The following is a 21,424-nucleotide window of genomic DNA, read 5'->3' on the forward strand; positions in this document are numbered from 1 at the left end:
AAATTATTTAAAACAAGAAAATATGCAGGAATATAACGACAAAGAAGAAACAGAATAAATGAGGATAGTAGAAATTAGGTGGAACAGTACCAATACAAGAAGAAGTGTACTATTACAAAGCATACTGTGTAGAGGATTAAACGGATAACACAAAGTACAGAGTTCACTATGAACCACATGCCCTTCTGCTGACATACGCTATGCACTCCCTGAAGTCAAGAGTGAAGTCACTGTTTGCACATGCCATCAGAATTCATATTTTACAAACTATGAGAGCTGGAAGTCTCAAAATTACACACACATGATCTGAATAAATTTTGTACACAGGAGCCATCATCACAATAATTGCTGAAATAGCAACGGCAACTTCGGGAAAGATGAAAATGAAAAGAAAAAATCATACAACTTTTTTAATGGCAGATGATTCTTGGCACCTTAAGCACAAAACTGCAGATATTCAGATTTATTGGCCACATTCTGCATTGCTGTGTCAGCACAGTCATGGTCTTCTAGTTGGTTGTGCATTGTGTTACTGTCTCTAGAATATCCCCTTATTTAGAGCCGGCCACTTATGATGTTGTAACTCTCTCCACTGTTGTGCACAAACCTCTGCCATGTCTAACAGCTCTTAAATTATTTTTAAACATCAACTACAGCAAGGTCATTGTTAGCTAGAAGACAGCAAGTTCCAGTTACCCCTTGTGCATGTGATCATTCTATCATTCTCATTATCTCTGGTTCTGACAGCTCTCGAACAATGACATCTGAATGGGTAAGAATCAGAATGTCTGCATCTGAGGGGTGTATGGAAGGGTGGAGGCGGGGATGAGGTCTGCCCTTCCTACTGTGGAGCCTAATGGCTGATGGGCTCCTTGTACAGTTAAACAGAAAAGGTCTTTTACACACAAGGCTATACTGATGACTTCCCCGTATTGTTAATGAAAATATCCAAGTAATGTCTATCAATTCCATAATAAGGCAGAACTTGTGCTCTTCGCTGAAACGAAAAGGGCACAAGGGTTTTACAACCTACTCTACTAAACAAACTGCCATGTATTACCAGGTCAGTGAAATATCTAGGGGTTACCCTGGACTTAAGGTGACTTGGAGGGACCATGTGAAATTAAGAATCAGTAAAGCTCATTCTTCCTTTTACCTATGTTGCAGATGCCTTAGCAATACCTGAGGTCTTATGGTAGCCAAAAACTGGCCTGGTCTTATTTGAGCTGATCTTGGTCACCTGATAAAGTTGATATATGTTAAGTGTTACTGGATATGACCCCCACGGCAGTTCTTGAGGTTCTCCTTTGACTTACAGGCTCTAAGATTTGGGGTCAGGATAATGTGATACCAATGACTGATTCCTGGGTGCACCAATATGGACCAAAACGAAATTCATCTGTTTGCTGTTTAGTCTAGATCCCTGATACAGCATTAGCATTGAAATTTACTTCTGCAGACATGATACATGGACAGACAGACGTATGAGTTTGTTCATGCACTTTGTGCAGGGAACATACAAGTGGTAGGACTACATTACTATATGATCATTCTATAAGAGAAATGGAACGAGCATATACATTCTGTAGAAAGATGGATAGATATCCATATAAAAAAGAACCTTTAAATCCCTTAATAAATTTAATAGCCCTAATCCCAAATATAAACTATTTGGCATGTCATGCGTCAGTCATACCTGCCTGCCAGAGTGGAATGAAAGCCATTTTTAAACATGAGTCTGATGATTTTAGCTAGATAAAATAAAAACAAAGCAACAATTACCTGATCCAGTATGTAATTCCTCCTGCGACGAGATGCAACCTCTAGCAGTTTCACCAAACATTTTGTGCACTTGTCAATAAGTACATCCCAGCGGCCAGCGTAGTTCCTCTTCCTTGGCAGGCCCATCATCTAAAACATGTCATATACACATGACATAATTTTCATACGTGCATCATTTGTTTTAATTCATAATGAAAATATTTAAATATCGAACTGCCGATGTTCTGAAATGCAGATAAATATCAAACTTCTATCTAAGCAACATCTCAAGGTCACAAACAATGACATCTTGATCCAGACGACAACCCACTTGAAATCAACAATTGAAATCTGCATTTAAATGAGAATGTACATCCCACACCCACACTCAAAAACTGATAACATTAAAACTTGAAACAATAATACTCAGCATGACAAATAAACAAACTATAAAAATTATACGAAAGCAAAAGCAACTACATATCTTAAAAGAAAAATGAAAATAGAAAAGAAAATATAAAAAACAGGCTGAAATTTAATTTAAAATAAGTTCATACTTAAACAAACAACAACCAAATCACTGAATATGATTGATCATAGTACATGACATAACAAAATATTGGATAACAGCCTAAAATAGTGTAACTTTCATCCTGTGTTCTTGCAGAATACATTTTTTTTCCCTTTCCACTACTGTACTAGGTAATAATATATATAAAAGCAATATATCTTATGTATAAGTTTAACGTTTTCCTGTATCTTACAATTTTTGAACAATGACTGCACTTTACATAAATAAGATATATAGAAGTTTTAAAATACTATACAAAACCTGATATTCACCTTCCACATATCTAGTACAGGGCCCCTGAATACTGAACGCATACTATAAGAGAAATCTGGCACCAATGGAAATGATTCATCTGTAGCTCTATAGCTTCCAGTAATATACACAACCAGAGAATTTAAAAGAAGGCATTTAACATCTAACAGCCTTATCAGCTGCAGTCTTTCCACTCATCTCCACTTTCTTTCTAAACAGAACGTAAGTTCCTCATTCCAGACTTCAGCTGAAATTACACTCCAGTCATCATCAGCTACTGCTCGTCATAAGTGAAGGGTCTGCTCATGCTAAAGCTACATCTTGCTTACAAGAAATAAAGTTGTGTTCTTTCCAGAATACTGTACTAGTCTTCTTCAAACCCCATATTTATGCATCATCAATTCTCTCAAGTCCTACTATCAAAAGCACCTACTGAGAGAAGCAGAATATATGACTGGCAGAGACCTCCTTCATGATGCTACATCACTGGGATCAAATACCCTTAGCCTCAGAGCAGAAGGCAGATATTTATTAAAAGCTTCCATAATAGAAGGTGTTTCTGTTTGATGTTCCCATCGATGACACCATGATGGATGACAGGGAAGATTCTACACCTGGAGAAGCAGCCCCATTTTACATCACTGGGATCAAATATCCTTAGCCTCAGAGCAGAAGGCAGATATTTATTAAAAGCTTCCATAATAGAAGGTGTTTCTGTTTGATGTTCCCATCGATGACACCATGATGGACGACAGGGAAGATTCTACACCTGGAGAAGCAGCCCCATTTTACACCGCACAGGAGGCTGGGTGGCTCTCAAGAGCCAGTCTAGACAATATGGGAAAGAAATCTTTTGCCACCACCAAGAATCAAATCCTGATTCTTTGGTCGTTCAGCCAAACATGGAGACAGTACGACTGAAATCAATTGGATTGAATTTAGGTTTTAACAGCATCCAAACTAATAAACCTATTTTTGCAAAGCCAATGATATTACATAGAAATAAATTACTTTTCTTCTTCATCTGGCATACTTCTTAATCTAGTTTGCTGAGGTACTTATAGCGATCTGAAACATTTAAACAGTACGGACCGAATTCTGTCAGAAATGATGCAATCATGTTGTAAAACATTACGCTCAGTGATTCACAAATTAATTAATTAATTTACAATATGAAACAATTGTTAATGACCTGCCAGTGTGCCTATTTATATAAATGGCAATAAAACTGACTTCAGTAATTATAAAAAATACTACCACTTTTATAAATTTCACACAAATTTCATTGAACATTCATTTCGCTACATCAAGTTCATGAAAGATGAAATTATTAGAGACAACTGGTGATGAATCCAGTGCTGACTGTTCAACTACTGATCAAATATTCTGCATACAATGAATATTGGAGATAAAATTGCAGTACAGTGGCACAGTAGATCAGCTACTTACAAATTTCCTGAAACCAAATAAATATTAGAAGACAAGTATTCTACAGCATTCTCATTCAACATGATATAAGCTTACCCATGGAACTGCAGTACTCAAATTAAAAAGGGCTTAAATGAAACCTGTAGTAAAGTTCAAGCAGGTACACATGATGGATGCATTTTTTATTTAGAATGGTCTGACATAACTTTAACAATGCTTTTCAACTTCAGTTTATAACATGTGATTATGAAAATCATAGAAAATGGAACTGAACCGAGTATATAATACATTTCAACTTGTGGAAGACTGAAACATTAAACTTATGGATGAGAGAAGTATATATATTATTACATATATATTATTATATTTGTAAATATAATCCTTCCATAAAAAGCCGTTAAAATATAAAGTACAGCCACAAAAACATAAACTCTGTAGGCTCAACATGTAGACTGAAAGAGGTTTCCAATAACACCATCAACTGATTGACCAGGTTATTTGTTCCAAGGCTGCCGTTTTCACAAATATGTACATCATCACTGACATTAATGTGGAAATATGCTAACCTTCATTTTGTCTATCAGGTTATTCGTTCCAAGGATGTTGTATTTTTTGTCCAGATGCTTCGCATAGTACTCATTAGCCCACGTTGTCTTCCCGCAGCCAGGTAGACCACACATCATAATTATCTGCAGAAGTGAATTGAAATACACATTATCAATCACTGCTAGCAAAGAAAAAAAAAGTATTATTTTCAAATGGAAGACAGAACGTACCTCACAGTCCTCTCTTTTCTCTGGACGTTTTGGGCCACTAACTCTCTGATCTGCTGCTATGTGTGACACGAATGTGTAACCATCTGGAGGTGGAAACCAGGAGTCTTCGTTGCCAAAGTTACATCTGAATTTGGTATTTTTGCTCAGAATATGTGGGAACAGAGCCTTATCCTGGAGTTCAGAACGATTAATGCTAAATGCCACACCCTGCGTTTCTCCATTTATAGTGAATATCATTGTAACTGCATCACTGTCCAAATCCTGCAATAATAATAGCGTACAATGAATCTAAACTGTGAAAAAATTAAAGAACACATACAGGAAAGTCATACATGCAAATAAACCTCAAACAGAATATATGACACAGATTGTAATATATATTCATTGCTACAAGCTACACTAGAACCTAGAACTACCTTTTTGGACTCCTTCCCCACTACAAAGTGACATGAAGACAGGTCAAGGACTGTCATCATAATGATTGGTATATAACACTAGTTTTAAAATAATGGTTACCAGGTATGCCAAAGAGTGAACAGCATTGAGGAAATGCAGCATTCCTGAAGCCAATGTAAAGTGATGGAATAAGGAAAAGAGCAACAGCCAGCTACAAACATATGATTTTCTCTGTGGACTTGAACTGTAGTGGGGAAGTCTGTGGTTAAGTCTACAATGAACCAAAACCATTGTCTGCTGCCTATGTGTAATGTTGAGGTAGTACCTCCTTTAGAAGCCTTTCCAAATCATCTATTACATCCTATCATTGAACACTATATAGTCTGTAGTAATGAAAACACAGTAAAATAACCCACTAAAAATAAATGACACATACAATTACTTTTAATTATTTAAAAACTGTAAGATTTATGGAAAAAATGTACTGGGCATAATATCAGTATTATGCGTTTTACAGCTTTTGTTTTGAAATATTTCTTGCTCCCGGCAAATGTTTAGTGAATTAAGGGCGTGTTACACTCAAGATGCATGTAGAACACAAGCAAGTTTTCATGTACAGTATCTGTTGTTAGACTTTAACCAAAACTGGAATGTATCAATTATTTCTGCTACAACTCTCCAATATGAAATTTCATGACAATCTGTTTGCCAGTGTTTGAGTTCTCACATGCAGACAGATAAACATGGCCAAGCTAAAGCGACCTCCGTAGTCTAGGGGTAACGTTCCCACCTCATGACTCAAGGTACGTGGGTTCAAACCCGGGGGAGGTCGTGGAATTTTTAAGGGTGGAAAAATTCAAGGGAACAAGTCCTCTGGGAGGGACTTTAAGCCGTGTGTCCTGTGTCATAGATTTACGGCACGTAAAAGATCCTCATGTCTCTAGGAGACCTCTGAACAAAACTAGGCAAAGAAGAAAGTCGTCTTCTGGGTTTAGGCACCGTGTATTCTTCGTTTTGGCCGACGTTTCGGAGGAACTTAGCGCCTCCATCTTCAGAGCAGTTGAATGGCTTGGAATGCAGAGAGCAGTAGCTGTGGTGATAGGATGTGAAAGGTGCTGCTTATATACGAAGTAGGCAGGGGGGGGTGGTTAGGGAGAACGGACCAATGGGAGCAGTGGGGAGCGATTAAAACCAAATATATATATCCTATCACCACAGCTACTGCTCTCTGCATTCCAAGCCATTCAACTGCTCTGAAGATGGAGGCGCTAAGTTCCTCCGAAACGTCGGCCAAAACGAAGAATACACGGTGCCTAAACCCAGAAGACGACTTTCTTCATTGTCATCGCCGTGAAAACCTCAAAACTTACAAAATTAGGCAAAGTTTCCCGCCCAAGTAGTTTCCAATTCCTCCGGTAGATGGGGGAAGTATCGGAGACCACTGCTAGAGAGGGCTGACCTCGCTGGCAGAATGGGGCTGATAATGAGCACCAGTACTGGAAGGGCACGGCAACTAGTAGAAATTATAGGGGGATGCACAATAGATTAACCTTTAAGAGACGGCCCTTTAAATTCCAGTAATGGCTACGGGACTGATTTAATTTAAATGCCTGCGATTATAAAGCAATAAAAATTGTAATCATTTACTAAAATTGCTGTGATTTCTACAATTTTTGTGATAAATGAACTAAATAAACGCTGCTTTTTTCTAGAAAGAATATAGAATCAGATATTGTAATTTACAGACTTTATAAAATGTGTAAACAATTTTAGACTGATTTCAACAAGATAATTCCCCAATTTGTCGTCTCTCTACAAGAATTCATACAGTTCTTGCAAGTATGAATGCAGCAGATGTGGCAACACAGCAGACACTAATGTAGAAGATGTTTAGTCTTGCATTTCCTTGTCTAGTCACCTACGTTCTTTCAGCATGCAGAGATGTGAGCGAGTATCTATTCGTATATAAGAACCCTGATTGTTTATTATCGCTTGCAACTACACAACAAGCTCTCTGTTCTCACTCTGCTGGAAGTAGATTATAAGAACTTTCACGGTTAGCATCTTAAAACCACAGCCAAGCAGTGTCAAAGTTAGCATTCTGCAAAGTTGTGAACCAACCAACCATTGCGTGGTCTCGTTTGTAAGACTCGGACATATTTCAGCTCATAAATGACTCCGAATAAGATTGTTGTACCGACAATTCTGAGAGGGGCGTTGAGGAAAGTGAATCAGAAATTGATTTCGACGAAGAACCATCACCTTAGTCGGCAACCTGAGGACCACCACACCAGCATGGCAAGAGGAGTGTGAATAATTATTCAGGTGGAGCTGTGGGCAAACTGTGGCAAACAGTTATAGCATCTGTCGTCGAACCTGGAAATGGACAAATAAACTATTTTTCCATCTCCTGGATCTGAACAGTTACATCCTGTTGTCACACAGAGAATTTCGTCTCGCTCTTGTGCGGAACATGCTGGAAGGGGTCCACCTCGTCCTCAACGGCCCAGGGGTCGAACCCCTGCCGTTTAATCGGAGATATCTCGATTAGAGGAGGCCAAACCACATCACAGGCCTACTTCCTCTACTTCGTAATTCAGGTGTCGTGTGTGCTCTTCGCGTGGGAAACGAAGAACCGTCCGGACAAAGTGCGTGAAGTGTGACGTCGGACTCTGCATTTCCGAATGTTTCCAAGATTTCCACACGAAGCCAACATTCCGTTAGATGACACAGGTGGGAAGAGAGACAACTTATATAGCTGGTGTCCAAAAATCATGTAAGTAGAAAAAGAATTTATAACTTAAAATTAGATTTTAAAAAGCTGGCCGCACCCGTGGACTGCGCGACGACATATGGAGTCATTCGTCCCCTTGACTTTATTTTTATGACTCCATATGTCACCTTTAGGCTTTAAAATGTTAATAACTAGTCGCAGTGCATGGGGAAACCCACCCCTCCAACAATAATGATAATAATAATAACATGGCCAAGCTAACGAATGCATCTCTGCAACCATTCCTGCAAACACCAAAAATGTGAAGCCAGGAATTTTAATATCACTGGATGCAGTCCTGCCTCCCTTGAATGAGATAGTTCTGCTATCTCTGGTCATCCATAACTTTAAATTTTGTAAATTGTAAATACAGATCAAAACAAATATCCGCACTACCAGACACCTTCATTCTTTCTAACTTGCAATAACTGTCTTCATTCTTTCTAACTTGCAATAACTGTCAAAATGAACTGTGAAAATTTATAAAAAGCAAAACACCTCACTACCAAAGGCCGCTACAGTTTCAATTTGTTATGTATATGTGCATGTGTGTGTGTGGGGGGGGGGGCGGATTGAGAGTTAACAAATGCAGTTTAGTCTCTGGAACAAGTCTGAACATGAACAACCTTGCACAGCCCTGTTCACAGACACAAAGTCATCTACACAGTTCAGGACAGTCATTGCTCAAAATTGTTGGAAAAATTCTGTGTTTATGATTGCCTAATTATGTAGTACAAGTTCCACCATAAGATATTATTATTAACCCAAGCTGGTAACCTAAGAACACACTCACGAACCTTAAACTAAACTATTGGTAGCAGCTTGAGTACATCCTTGCCAACTGCAAGATCACATAAAACTTGTCATTGCAAACTAACTGCAGCATTATATATATCCAAAGACTGTAGTTTTCACTGTATGAGTTGGTTACTTCTTCTAAAGGATAACACAAGAACTATATGGGATGTTATCCAACCTTTAAAATGGCTGCTTGTGATCTGAAAATGGCACCACCCAGTACATTGTATAACCCTGCAATATTCAACACATCTGAAGTTTTGGAACAGTCTAGTATTGAAGAAGTGTATAATTAACAACAGTGTAAGTGAAGCAGATATTTCTGAATACAAATACAGTGCTTATTTTGTGATAAACACAGATGAGGAAACCAATGAAAAATTAGTGGTGATGCAAGAGCGAACAGGCCTAGATTTGAATAAATGAGTGATTGGCCATGGAAAAATGTTGATGGCCCTTACCAACCTAGTAAAATTCAGTTTTCTGAAAACACCGATTCTGCAAAGTCTGCCAGCAGTGCACAAGGAACTGTGAAGCTGTATTTTGATGACTCCGTGAGAAACGTCTACTACAGGTTTAAATAGGCTTCTACAAACATATGGACAAAGGGGGTAACTGTACTCACACATGTTATCTGGATTAAGTGTAAAATTTATTTTCTCTTAAAGCCTGTCACTGGGAAGAGGGGTTCATTTTGTCCAACATCATATCACAATCCAGTGAATACTGAAATGCAGCAGAGGTCTCCTGAAAAGAGTTACAAGTAGGTTTTAAGATACTACCAGTCTACTCACCAAAAGTGCTCCAACAACATCACCAACACAGAATGACTTTCCATAATCCTTGAACTTGCAGTCAGTTGAAGCTTTACCAGTTCCACCATAACCATAAGACAATGGTTCTTCCCCTTCACATAAAACAAAAGACTGGTTAATTATTAGCATCCATGCACAGACAATATCAAACATGACAATTAGGTGCATTCCAAGAACTTCCTGTATGACAGTACCAGTGAGTGAACCCATTTTAGGCTTAGCATTATATTTACTGGGTAGACAGTGCATAAGATTCCTGTGTTTGTTTGATGCTGAACTATGGACCAAGATTAACGGATTCAAGAACATGGGTGTGGGAACAGTGACTAAATTCAACACATTTCTGGGAAAAAACATAAAAATTCCATAATATGCTAAAGGAAGGTTTAGGTCTTATCATAGTAACTTCTCAATAGTGGGTCAAAACCAGGGATTTACAAGGTGGGCAATGCTTTGAGAATGATTTTCCCTCCTAAACCAATTTGCTCACTACAATCACAATTTACAACACTATCCACTTTTTCACAGCGTACTACAGTGTACTACTTAACCCTTTTGGTAGCTCATAATTTTTCAGTCATAGTATTTAATAACAATTTTAGGGCTGTGTCCTTATTCACCAAAGGTAGAATGGAGGACAGGTCAGACACATTCTGTCTGATGAGATGATTCACTACCAATAACTGTGGTGACGATGATCTGGCAGTTTGTGTCATACTTCACAAAGCAAAAGCAGTGCAAAGTCTCATAATATGAGATCAAAATATCAATAATCTAACAGAGATCCACATATTTTCTTCATCAATCTGAAAATTTTGGGGCATGTAACATGCAGCAGAAAAGAAAACTCCCACATGTAACACTAAAACATACGTGGGGCAATCCAAAAGTTTCTGAAATTTGAATTTTGCACGCGAATCGTTATGAGTACATCAAAATACTGCTAGGTGTCTCCTCACACATCCTTCTTGAATCAGTGTGGCAAGCGGCGTCGAGTTGAGTGGTTGGGTTTATTGTTGGTGAACGTATTTCCACTGTTGTTTTTCCGTGAATCTGTGGTTTTGCGATGGCTGACCTGAGAGAGCAGGGTGTCTGTATAAAGTTTTTTTTCAAACTTGGGAAAACCGCTGCAGAAATGCACCAAATGTTGAAACAAGCTTTTGGTGAAAACAGTTTAGGCCAGACACAAACTTACAACTGGTATAAGCGTTTTAAAAATGGCTGAACATTGACTGATGATGACAATCGTTCGGGACAGCCGTCAACAGGCAAAACACCAGAAAATGTCACGAAAGTTAGGGATCTGATTCTGCAAGGTTCTAGACTGACCATCCAAGACCTCTGTAACACCTTGGGACTAAGTTATGGTACATGTCAACGAATTTTGTCAGAGGAACTGAATATGAGGAGGATTGCGGCGAAGTTTGTGCCACGACTGCTGCAAAATGAACAGACGCAGCATCGCTTGGAAGTCTGCAAGGAACTTCAGCAACAGCTTCAAGAGGATCCAAACTTTCTTTCGAAGGTTGTCGCTGGTGACAAAAGTTGGGTTTATGGCTACGACCCTGAAATCAGGCAGCAATCATCGCAATGGAAGAGCCCTTCTTCACCTCGGCCAAAAAAAGCTTGACAAGTCAAGAGCAACATTAAGTCCATGTTGATTTGTTTNGAAAGCAGTCTTTTGGGATTTGGCACTGTGTATAAGTGGTGTTAACACCATTTATACACAGTGCCAAATCCCAAAAGACTGCTTTCTTCATAGTCACCGCAGTGAAAGCCTCAAATCTTACAAGATCTAGGTAAGATGTAATAGTTTTTATTAATATATTTCGGGAACTTTTGGATTGCACCACGTATTTTAGTATCATACTGTATGTCTGAATTTTATTTATTTTATTCTGTCACCATAATAGGAAGTATGTACACACAATATATTTGTTTCTTAAAACATGCTTTGGCTCATTAAGCCATCATCAGGTATCTAATTTTTTATAATCACGTGTCTTCTGTACACAGGAATATTTGCGGACAAGTACAGACAAATGTAAAAAGTCAAATATGTGATGGCTTAATGAGCTGAAACATTTTGTAAGAAACGATGACGAACATGTGTGCCCATACTTCGTATTGGGGGGGGGGGGTACATGTGCAGCACATTATGGAGGACAAATGTGGATGAAGTGGAAATCTCGATCTGAAAGTGTTTCACATTTTTACTGAACACATATGGAAGTATAATATCTGTGCACAGTGGATGTCATGTGTTCAATAATGACCGGAATTCCATGCATATGTGGCTCTCACCAGCATTTAAAACAAGTCCCTTAACATTTTGACAATGAATGAGCCATGAATGCATATGTTTGGCCCAGAATTAAAACAGCAAAGCATTCAGTGACAATCTTCCACTTCAGTACAGAAGATTCCATTATGTGATAATGGTACAGCAAACCCTTGCTAATGCAGATTAATTGGGGGGGAAGAGGTCATCCACATTAGATGATAATCTGGACTAATGAAGCAAAAGATAGCCCTAAAAGACAAAAGAAACTTTGATAATACATAAAAAAATGTATTCATATATCTGCCTGGATTATACTACATCTGGCTGGACTGTAACTGGATCAGTGAGGGTCTAGTGTACTGTGAAACCCTGCATATCATGTTCTTCACTGGCCAGAGACTTGTACTTCACCATCCTATACTGCCACATATCACTCTGAACACTATTATGGGTTATATTTCATGGAAAACTAGACCTGTCCTGTATCAGGAACCAGAACTGCTGAAACATGGCGATGTTCAGAGCTCTTGTTAAGGGCCAGAATTTCGGTGATTCCAGCACACCATCTTATTCCATATATGTAACAACATGTGATATTTTGATTGTATAAACAGAGGAGCCAATTCAGAAAAAAATGATTTAACTTACACATGCCAACAGTAAAGCTGTCACAGAATATTACACCAACTGAGAAGAGATTACAGTAATGCAACTGTCAGCCTCACACATGGGATAAAGGTGCCAACTGTGGTTGTGATTGCACTGTGTAGGCAAGATATGTAGGTACACTGACAACATATAATTTTCATTAATTTGTTGTGTCTGTAATGTGTGCTGATCATAAAGCTAGCTCACCTCTGAGATATGGGTGTCTGTATGAGTCAGAAGGAAGAAAAAGGAAATAAATAAATGAAACTTCCTCTTACATACCAGGTCTGACAATAAAGTTCGGGAACTTGCCACCCTGTGCTTGCCATGGCAGCAGTGGACAGAAACCTCAGTATGGTTTGATGACGCTGGCATACCAGTGTTTCACACATGTGTTGCTGTTGATCTATGGCAGTCTCCTTCTGAGTTCTGTCTATTATTGTCTGAGTGTGTTTTGGTGTGCGTCATGAAAATGTCGGAACGAACATTAAATTTCTTGTTAAACTTGGCAAGAGTGGAAGTGAAATCAGACAGATATAAGTGCAACTTTACAGGGATAATGCTATGAAGAAAACAACAATTTACAAGCGGGTGACATGTTTTTCTGAGGGAAGAGAAAGTCTCCCTGACAAAGAGACATCAAGACAGCCAGCAACAAGCAGAACCGAAGAAAACATCGCAAAAGTTCATCAAATTGTGTGTGAACATCATTGGCTGACTGTCAGGAGCATAACAGAGCAAGCAAACATCGACAAAGTCAGGAAAATCTTAACTGACGATCTTAACATGAGGCTGATGCGCAAAAATGGCACCAAAGACCTACACACTCAACACTGTCTGTGGGGGGTGAGTTTTTAGCTAGTAAACAATAATTGACCTGGACCAACATCCCATTCACCAGATCTAGCACAAAGATAAAGGAAATACTGAAAGGAAGGCATTTTGATGTTGATAACACCAGGAGTAATACGATGGCAGCACTGAAGGCCAGTCCACAGAACCACTTCCAAAACTGTACTGAAGGGTGCACCAGGCACTGGCATCGGTACATACCGTCCCAAGAGGAGTACTTTGAAAGCGACCACAGTGACATTCAGCAATGAAGTACGTAGCACTTTTACAGCTTTGAGTTCGCAAACTTTATTTGTGTCTGTGCATGTGAACACATGTGAGATATGCCACTATTATTCAACACAAGGGCTGCAAATTTACAAGGGCAGTTTGACAAGTAATGAGAATGACAACATTGCTCATCTACAGTTGCTGAGATAGTGCATGTGCAACTACTGCAAAGGTTGTCATTTTCCACAGTGCATATGTTTGTATGAGCTCTTGTTAAGACACCTGTTTTGCAATGGTGAAGCAAACGTTTTAAGGTAGAGATGTGCAACAGAATTTTGTGTTAAAAAATAACAGTGGAAAGACATCAAAGATGTTACAGAATTCATATAAAACAGAAGTAATAAGACAAGTTGGAACTGCAATCCACTGTGATCTGTATTCATAGCCACATGACCAATTAATTTAGCCCATACAAAATAACATGTGCATGAGTTGCACTGATTCACAGCTGCTATTCACAACAAAACAAACCATGTCTTGGTAGTCACATCAATATGAAGGAAAGAAAATCATCATGCCATTATACAGTGTAAAAGTAATTCAGTAAGTGCCATTATACAGTGTGAAAGCAAGTGTGTGGTGTGCATGCACAGTGACTTAATTGTATTTGCTTCAGCGCATGTTGCAAAACCCGTTTATATGCTGTGAGGTACAGTTAAATAAAATCTGATTGTTTTAGTGAACTTCTAATTAAGTAGAGTCAATGCCACAGGTATGGAAATGCCCTGCATTGTTTCTTCTACAGCTACACAGTAACCTCCTGCCATGCTGCCACAAACAACACACTTCTGCTGCAAATGAACAACTTTCCTACTTCCATGTTGGGCTATCCTTCCCCATTCCTATAACAAAGTTAAAAATAACACATGGGAAAACTTGCATGTCATTTTAGTCACTGGGTTTCATGATGTGGGCCTCCAGATGACAAAATCTTAATTCAGTCAGGATAATGGAGCAAGGCTTGTCTCTGTCATAGTACCTTTGGAAGGTATGACTACTTGCCAGTCACAGCTTGAAAGAAAAGCATGTTCAAGCACATATGAAACTGCCATGAAAACATTCACTCTACTTGAAACATAGAAAAACACTGGTAGGGTCAAAAGTCTTTGGGCCAAAAGCATGTGAAACAAAGAAAGTATGAGCAACGCAAATGTGTGTTAAGAATCAATGTCATAAACCAGATGACAGTGAATTTCACTAAATTAAATAAAATAAAATATGATAATATTGTGGTGAGGATGGCTAGAATGTTTCTAGGCAACAACCAGTAAACAACCTTCAGTCATGTTAGCACAGCCAACAATAGGATCAATGTTTACAGTTCATTGCTAGGTAAGTCAGCATGCCAATAGGCTGGCTAGATGGTTGTCATGTGACTGGATTTCTATCGGGTCGGCACCAAGACTGCTGCTATGCAACGTTACGGAAAACACTCTTTTACAACAATATAGGCTGTTTTCTGTGTGGAGGCTATATAACGAGATCCCAGGAATAACCAAGGCAGTGTTTGAGAGTATTTCAGAGTAACTGAGTGTGTTTAAGTGACATACAGTTCTCGATGTAAGATAGCCAAGGAAAGTTCATCATGTGAAGATTTTGTGTGCTTAGAAGACCTTATTCGTTCATAATAGTTAGAGTGATGTGAAGCGCTTGTTCCTGTGTTTTAATTGCATTACCAGGAGAGGACTAGAGTGTGTGTGTGTGTTTATAACAGTGAATTATGAAGTGTGTGTAAATCAGTGATAGTGCTGTACTAAGTGTGATTGAAAGAATTGTAACCAAAGGGCTAATAATTCCAATCATCTGAACTAGAACCTGTCATTTCATCACGTGTACCACCCTACACAAGATAATATATCAGCCTGCGAATGAAAATAATGCTTAATGGAAAACCTAAATTATGAAAGCAAAAAAGTGAAAAATCTTACCCAGTTGCATAGAGGTGTCACCTGCAGACCAGCCAACTCTTACAACATGAGGGGTGGGTTCATCTCCCAGGTGGGACACATCACAATTTTCAATCAACTGGAACACCGTTTGTAACAATTTATCATTTCCATTACTAAATTGGCTTACTACAGTAATGACAAAATTATTTAATACTTTGAGGACTGTCAAATCATATACGTATTCTCACAAATTTTCTTCGTAAGACATTAAAATCAGCATTTCAGTTCTGGTTAAAGTCTGGTAACAATAAGAGAACGGGGGCGGACGGTAGCATAGTTGGTTAAGGCACTATGCTACAAGCCAGAAGGTCATGGGTTCGAGTCCCAACGAGGTGGAGTTTGCCTTCCAGCCTCACTAAGGCCCTGGGGTTGAATCAGCCTCTAAATGCTAGTGTGCTAGGAATCTTCTTGGGGGGTAAAGGGCGGCCAGGGCACAAGGCTGACAACTTTACCACCATCTGTGAGCCACGTGTATATAGAGAAAATGTGGGAGCCTTGCTGCCTCACAACCCTATAGGCCTTCATGGCCTGTCACAGGGATAGCTTTACATTTTATTAACAATAACAGAACAGACTTTGGAGTGAATGATCCAATGATTTTTAAACAGTGTGACTGTGTGAATGCTACTTGTGGGTAATAGTGAATTTAAGCAGTGACCATGATCATTGTCCAGCCTGCTGTTACCTCTACAGCTGCACAAGCTTTATTATTATTATTAGAGGGCGTGGGTTTCCCCATGCACTTAGACCAGTTATTGGTCCATTGTGTGTCCCCCTTTAATTTCTACTGTTGCCATACCCTATCAGTGCTGGTGCGTGCTATCAGCCCCGTTCAGCCAACGAGGTCGGCCTGGTACCTGATATTTCCCCCATCTACCAGAGGCATTGGAAACTACTCGGGCGGGAAATGCGTTGCCTAATTTTTCTCAGAGGTCTCCTAGAGACATGAGGATCTTTTACGTGCCGTAAATCTACAACACGGGACCCACTGCTTAAAGTCCCTCCTGGAGGACTTGTTCCCTGAATTTTTCCACCCTTAAAAATTCCACAACCTCCGCCAGGTTTGAACCCATGTACCTTGCGTCATGAGGTGGGAATGTCACCCCTAGACTACGGAGGCCGCTAGCTTTATTATTAACAGCAAAATATATCTGCTGATCACCATACAGGATAATGTATTAATAGTTATATTCATGTATTTTATTTTGTTCTATAATCAAGCATAATTTCTCATTATTATTTAATGACATAAACCTCTGGGGTCATTTTTCTTCAGACACATATTCTGGTAGATTTTGATATATAAGACAAATGTTATTAATTGGAGAGCTGGAAGAAACCAGCAGTACAATTTTTAAATTTTTCTGAAACTTTCAAAAGTAGCAATGTAAAAATCGCAAATCCATCAGACCATCAGTGCTTGAAGGAACAAAAAGATGTGTTGAAAGAGACAGTAATAATTTGCAATACTAAAAAGAGCAGCTGCTACATACGTCACTTTTAGCATTTATTCTGTTTCCAGCACGTATCAAAAATTTGTATAAATATGTAAAAATGGTGAATAGGTGTTACTGATTTCTTGCATTAGTCGTCATGGACCAATGACAGGAAATTCTTGCACACATTTCAGTGAATACTTTTTAGATGCATTTCTTGACATCTTTGAACTTCTCACAGAAAATATACCTTACTTCACCTTTTATAAACATAGTATAATACAATGGAACCACTATTTAATCTGTCTCAAGTAAAGGTTTACCTTCATTTACTATTCAATTTAACTGATCCAAACTCAAGTATCTAAGTCTCAAATACCTTCAAGATTTTCTAGGGTGCTGAAATCCACTGCATCCCAAATCATAAATGCAGATTTACTACATGCATTCATACATATCCTAGAGCTGAAATTAACTAGAACAACACTACACATCGATGACAAATGAAATATATTGTCACATGTTGGGTATGTCACGCGACAGATAACTTCATGTTGGTCTTGGACTTAGCGTATCTTTATTGAACATTCACTCTTACACACCTTACAATTATTATCGCTTGCAGTGTCACTTGACTTCTGGCTTAATACTTCAATTGCCGTGGTTGGATCTCAACTGTCTCTGGCGGCGGCTATCTGAAGACTGTCTCGTTCTCAATACTTCAATACTCAATAATGACTTCTTGCTGTCTTTTCTATATCGTATGGCGTCTGGGTTATGACTTATGTAAGTGTTCTGCAGACTGGATACCAGACACCATTCCTCACTGTTTCATTTCTACTGTCCGCCGTTACGTAATGGGCGCAACGAACTCTCTGCAGTTCATTTCTCGGGAGACACGTTCGTTGCTTCAGGAACGGTCCTTATAGATTACACCGGTAACATGTTTCATCTCATCCGTTGTTACTCAACGACAATTCGTTGCTACGGTTTGTCGCTGCGGGAGCTCCACAATTTCCATGTATTTGTTGTCGTGGAAGTGTCTGTTCCGATTGTAGTGGTTGTCGCGGCGATGGATGTAAGGTAACGAGTCACAATATTATAAAGAAAATGTTTTATTATATAAAACAGTTTACTTACTCTAACTTCAAAAAACACTTTTCCTTTCTGAAACCCATATGTGGCTCGTGCTCCAGCCCAGATGTAACCAAACCCATGATCAAACATGGGTGCAGCTGAAGCAAAACTTTCTTTGTCAATAACCAGGTTTAAGTCCGAATCATCTGAAAACAAAAATCCCATCTTTACCCTCCTATGGGATCATCTCATTCCACAGTAAATATTTATGATGGAAAAATACTTCCAATACAATCCTCGGGTACAACTCTCCATCCCTACACTTCTCAATGATCCATTTTAGGTCCAAAGAATAGTTCTATATTGAAACTTGGATCTAACTTCATCCTGCCTCCACTGTGACACAATGGTATCAGAAATAATGTTCCCTGGATAACATACAACTCTTAGCCACTTATGCAAATGTGATAACTATAAACTTTATCAGCCAGGGTTTTAAATTTTCTGGTATGAAGGGGCTGCCAGCCAGATTTTAACTTTGCACTAACTCAACACAGTATGTTTGTAGCTGTCAACATAATTCAGGTATGAGTAATAACAAAGGTTATTTACAGTAATGTGTGTATCTCACATGAGCCATAAGGACACAGAACAGAGCACTATACAAAGCTCCTGTAACGCTTCATGGCGCAACACTGACTGACTCACTGATATCACCACATGAATAACCTTCAGTTTGCCAGCAGATCCTATTGAGTCTGCTGACAGAGAGTTCTGAGAAGCTCCCTGGACATCTAATAAGCCTGCACAATGAACAATCAGTACACATGCCACTGTCACACTTTTCACATCAGTAAGTTACGCACACCTCTGGTATTAACATAAAAGACATAGCACTCCATCTAAGGGACCAGGTACCATAAGGGCATAAGGCAAAGTAGTTTTCAGAAACTGTGATCTTTGCAAGTTATTTTATCATATGCAAAGAACACAGAGAGATGACCCATTGGGCACGAATGGTACAGTGTAAGGGACACAAGTCATAAAAGGAGTGATGGTCGAATAGAGGTAACAGAAAAAGAGCACCAGGAACAATGCTGTACAAGGAAAATGGAAAGGAAGGACATTTGGGAAGAGATGTTGGGCGAAACTGGAATACAATGGCAAAAGGAACTGAGACTTAAAAAATGGCTACATCTTGGAATGCGAGAGGACATCCACACACTCTTCACTGCCAATGCTGTGACAATCTCAAGTTTAACAAGATATATGCCATTGTGTCTCTGAAGATGTGATGGAACTGCAAAAAACTTTAGATGAAAACACATGACCAGATTCTTTGATTCATATTGTAACAGCAGAAATATGGAAGAGATGCCCATTAATGAGCAATACCACATCACAACCTGTATCCTGGTAATGAACACACCCAGCATGAGTCAGAAATTACTGTTGGCACTGCAGCCCCCCAATGACAGTGTAAGAGGAAGTACACTAGGAGCATACTAGATCTGGTTAGTCAGTCTGCAATGACAGAGCATCTAGGAAATAAGACCATGACAACAAGGGAGAAGAATTAAGATGAAGAGTCAAATGGCAGCGTTAATTAATTAAAAAAAAATTGCTTAGTGGTGGGTGGAGTCCAACTGGGTCTACTCGGCACAGCGGCCACTGATTGGCCTATTCTAGCCTGCCCCGGGTGACTATGATGATGGAGAATTTGGTGGAATGATGATTGGCAGGGGAAACCTAAGTACTCGAAGAAAACCCACCCCAGTGCCACTTTGTCCACCACAAATCCCACTTGTCCAGACCTGGGATTGAATCTGGGCCGCTGCAGTGGGAAGCCAGCATACTAACCACTTGAGCTATGGCGCAGCCTATGGCAAAGTGTAACTACTTGTAACAAAGCAGCAGCACCGTCTAATAAATCCACTTCTGACAGTAAGTCATTTCATGTGACACTGATGTCAAAAGTGGGACAGTAAACAGGAAACTGATCCAAACTGCCAGGTTGGAATGTCAACCAAGTGACATGAGGGCCAACCACAAAGAGACTAGGACCAGCCAGGATGGGGCAAGAGCCATAATAAGACTGGCCAGGATGAGACAAAGGTGACAATAAGCTCCATCTAGTCTACCCAGACTGAATTTGAAGAAACCATCACAGCCAGACTATTGGGCGGTGAGCGTACTAGCGGCTGCCAAGAACCAGAACCTCTGCAAGGCGCTTGACACTGAGAACAAAGGAGCATGACAGGACAAAGAAGTGACAAAGACACTCAAAAAGGTAGACGTCTGAGCAGGGAGTATATGAAGTTGGGACACAGCAACTGGCAAAGATAGCATAAAGCTATAAAGGTTTGATGGGTCCAGGTCCTGTACCACTTCAATTAGTTCAAGGCTGTGCTGTGGAACAACTGGACAGCCTGGAAGAAAGGCAAGCATCAACTTGCTGCCCTGCAGGGGCAGGCTGCTGACTAGTGTCCCTACAGAAGCAGCATATAAAGTCATCATCTGGGAGCTCAAAAGCTGTTACGAGAACCTCTAACTGGTTGCATCTCACCATTCAAAAGTGAAAGGCGAGCTTCTGCAAGAATTAGCTACCAGCATCAAGCAGCTGGTCCACCAGGTACTTGTCAAGATGCCCTAGGACTACATGCAAGAAGAGGTAACCCATGTGTTCAATGGGGTAAAGGTCTGGGAGGTCATGCAGCACCTCCACATGGGCGGAAAGAGGATTCTCAATGAAGGCAACCAGAAGGTGTGGACTACTGTGATGGTGGCCATGGATGATTGGGACCACACCACCCCAACCTTTACTCCAGTGGCCATATATGTGCCCTTTGGCTGTTTGACAGTGCAGAAGTAAAGTTGGTAAACCTTGTTCCTGATATGGTCACACTTGTCCACCGTTTAAATCTAGAGCTGTAGCGCAAGTTATTCTCAGCTCTCCTTAGTTTACCCACTTTTTTCTGGCATATAAAGAGGGGAGACAAGAAGTGTGAAGATTGGAAGAGGAGTCCAACAAGGATGCTGTTTATCACCAATTTTGTTCAACTTGTACAGCAAATGCCTTACCAAAGAAGCTCTGGACGGGCTTGGAGACTTCAAATTAGGAGGGAAAATTATTCAAACTGTGAAATATGCATAGGACCTTGTGTTAATGGCTAAGGAAGAAACTGTGCTACAGGGCACGATTGATAGACTAATCAAAATTGGAAGGTGCTATGGCATGGAAATGAATGTGGAAAAAACAAAAGTAATGAAAATTTGGAGACAAGCAACCCCAGTCACAATAAAGATAGACCAAAAAACACTAGAGACTGTGAAATGAT

General features: G+C 39.6%; 1 protein-coding gene across 1 annotated transcript in view; it reads right to left on the bottom strand.

Annotated features, from left to right (window-relative positions):
* LOC111871843 (heterogeneous nuclear ribonucleoprotein U-like protein 1) overlaps positions 1–21,424 on the bottom strand; it is a 59,780-nt gene that overhangs the window by 21,641 nt on the left and 16,715 nt on the right. Inside the window, exons 5-10 of the mRNA XM_023865218.2 lie at positions 18,150–18,292; positions 15,553–15,649; positions 9,550–9,662; positions 4,789–5,049; positions 4,579–4,701; positions 1,783–1,911 (exon numbers count right to left, since the gene is read on the bottom strand). Of these exons, the coding sequence (XP_023720986.1) occupies positions 1,783–1,911; positions 4,579–4,701; positions 4,789–5,049; positions 9,550–9,662; positions 15,553–15,649; positions 18,150–18,292 (866 nt within the window). The remainder of the gene's footprint in view (positions 1–1,782; positions 1,912–4,578; positions 4,702–4,788; positions 5,050–9,549; positions 9,663–15,552; positions 15,650–18,149; positions 18,293–21,424) is intronic.

The sequence above is a fragment of the Cryptotermes secundus genome, unplaced genomic scaffold, assembly GCF_002891405.2.
Source record: "Cryptotermes secundus unplaced genomic scaffold, Csec_1.0 scaffold428, whole genome shotgun sequence".
In the NCBI taxonomy this organism is placed as follows: Eukaryota; Metazoa; Arthropoda; class Insecta; order Blattodea; family Kalotermitidae; genus Cryptotermes; species Cryptotermes secundus.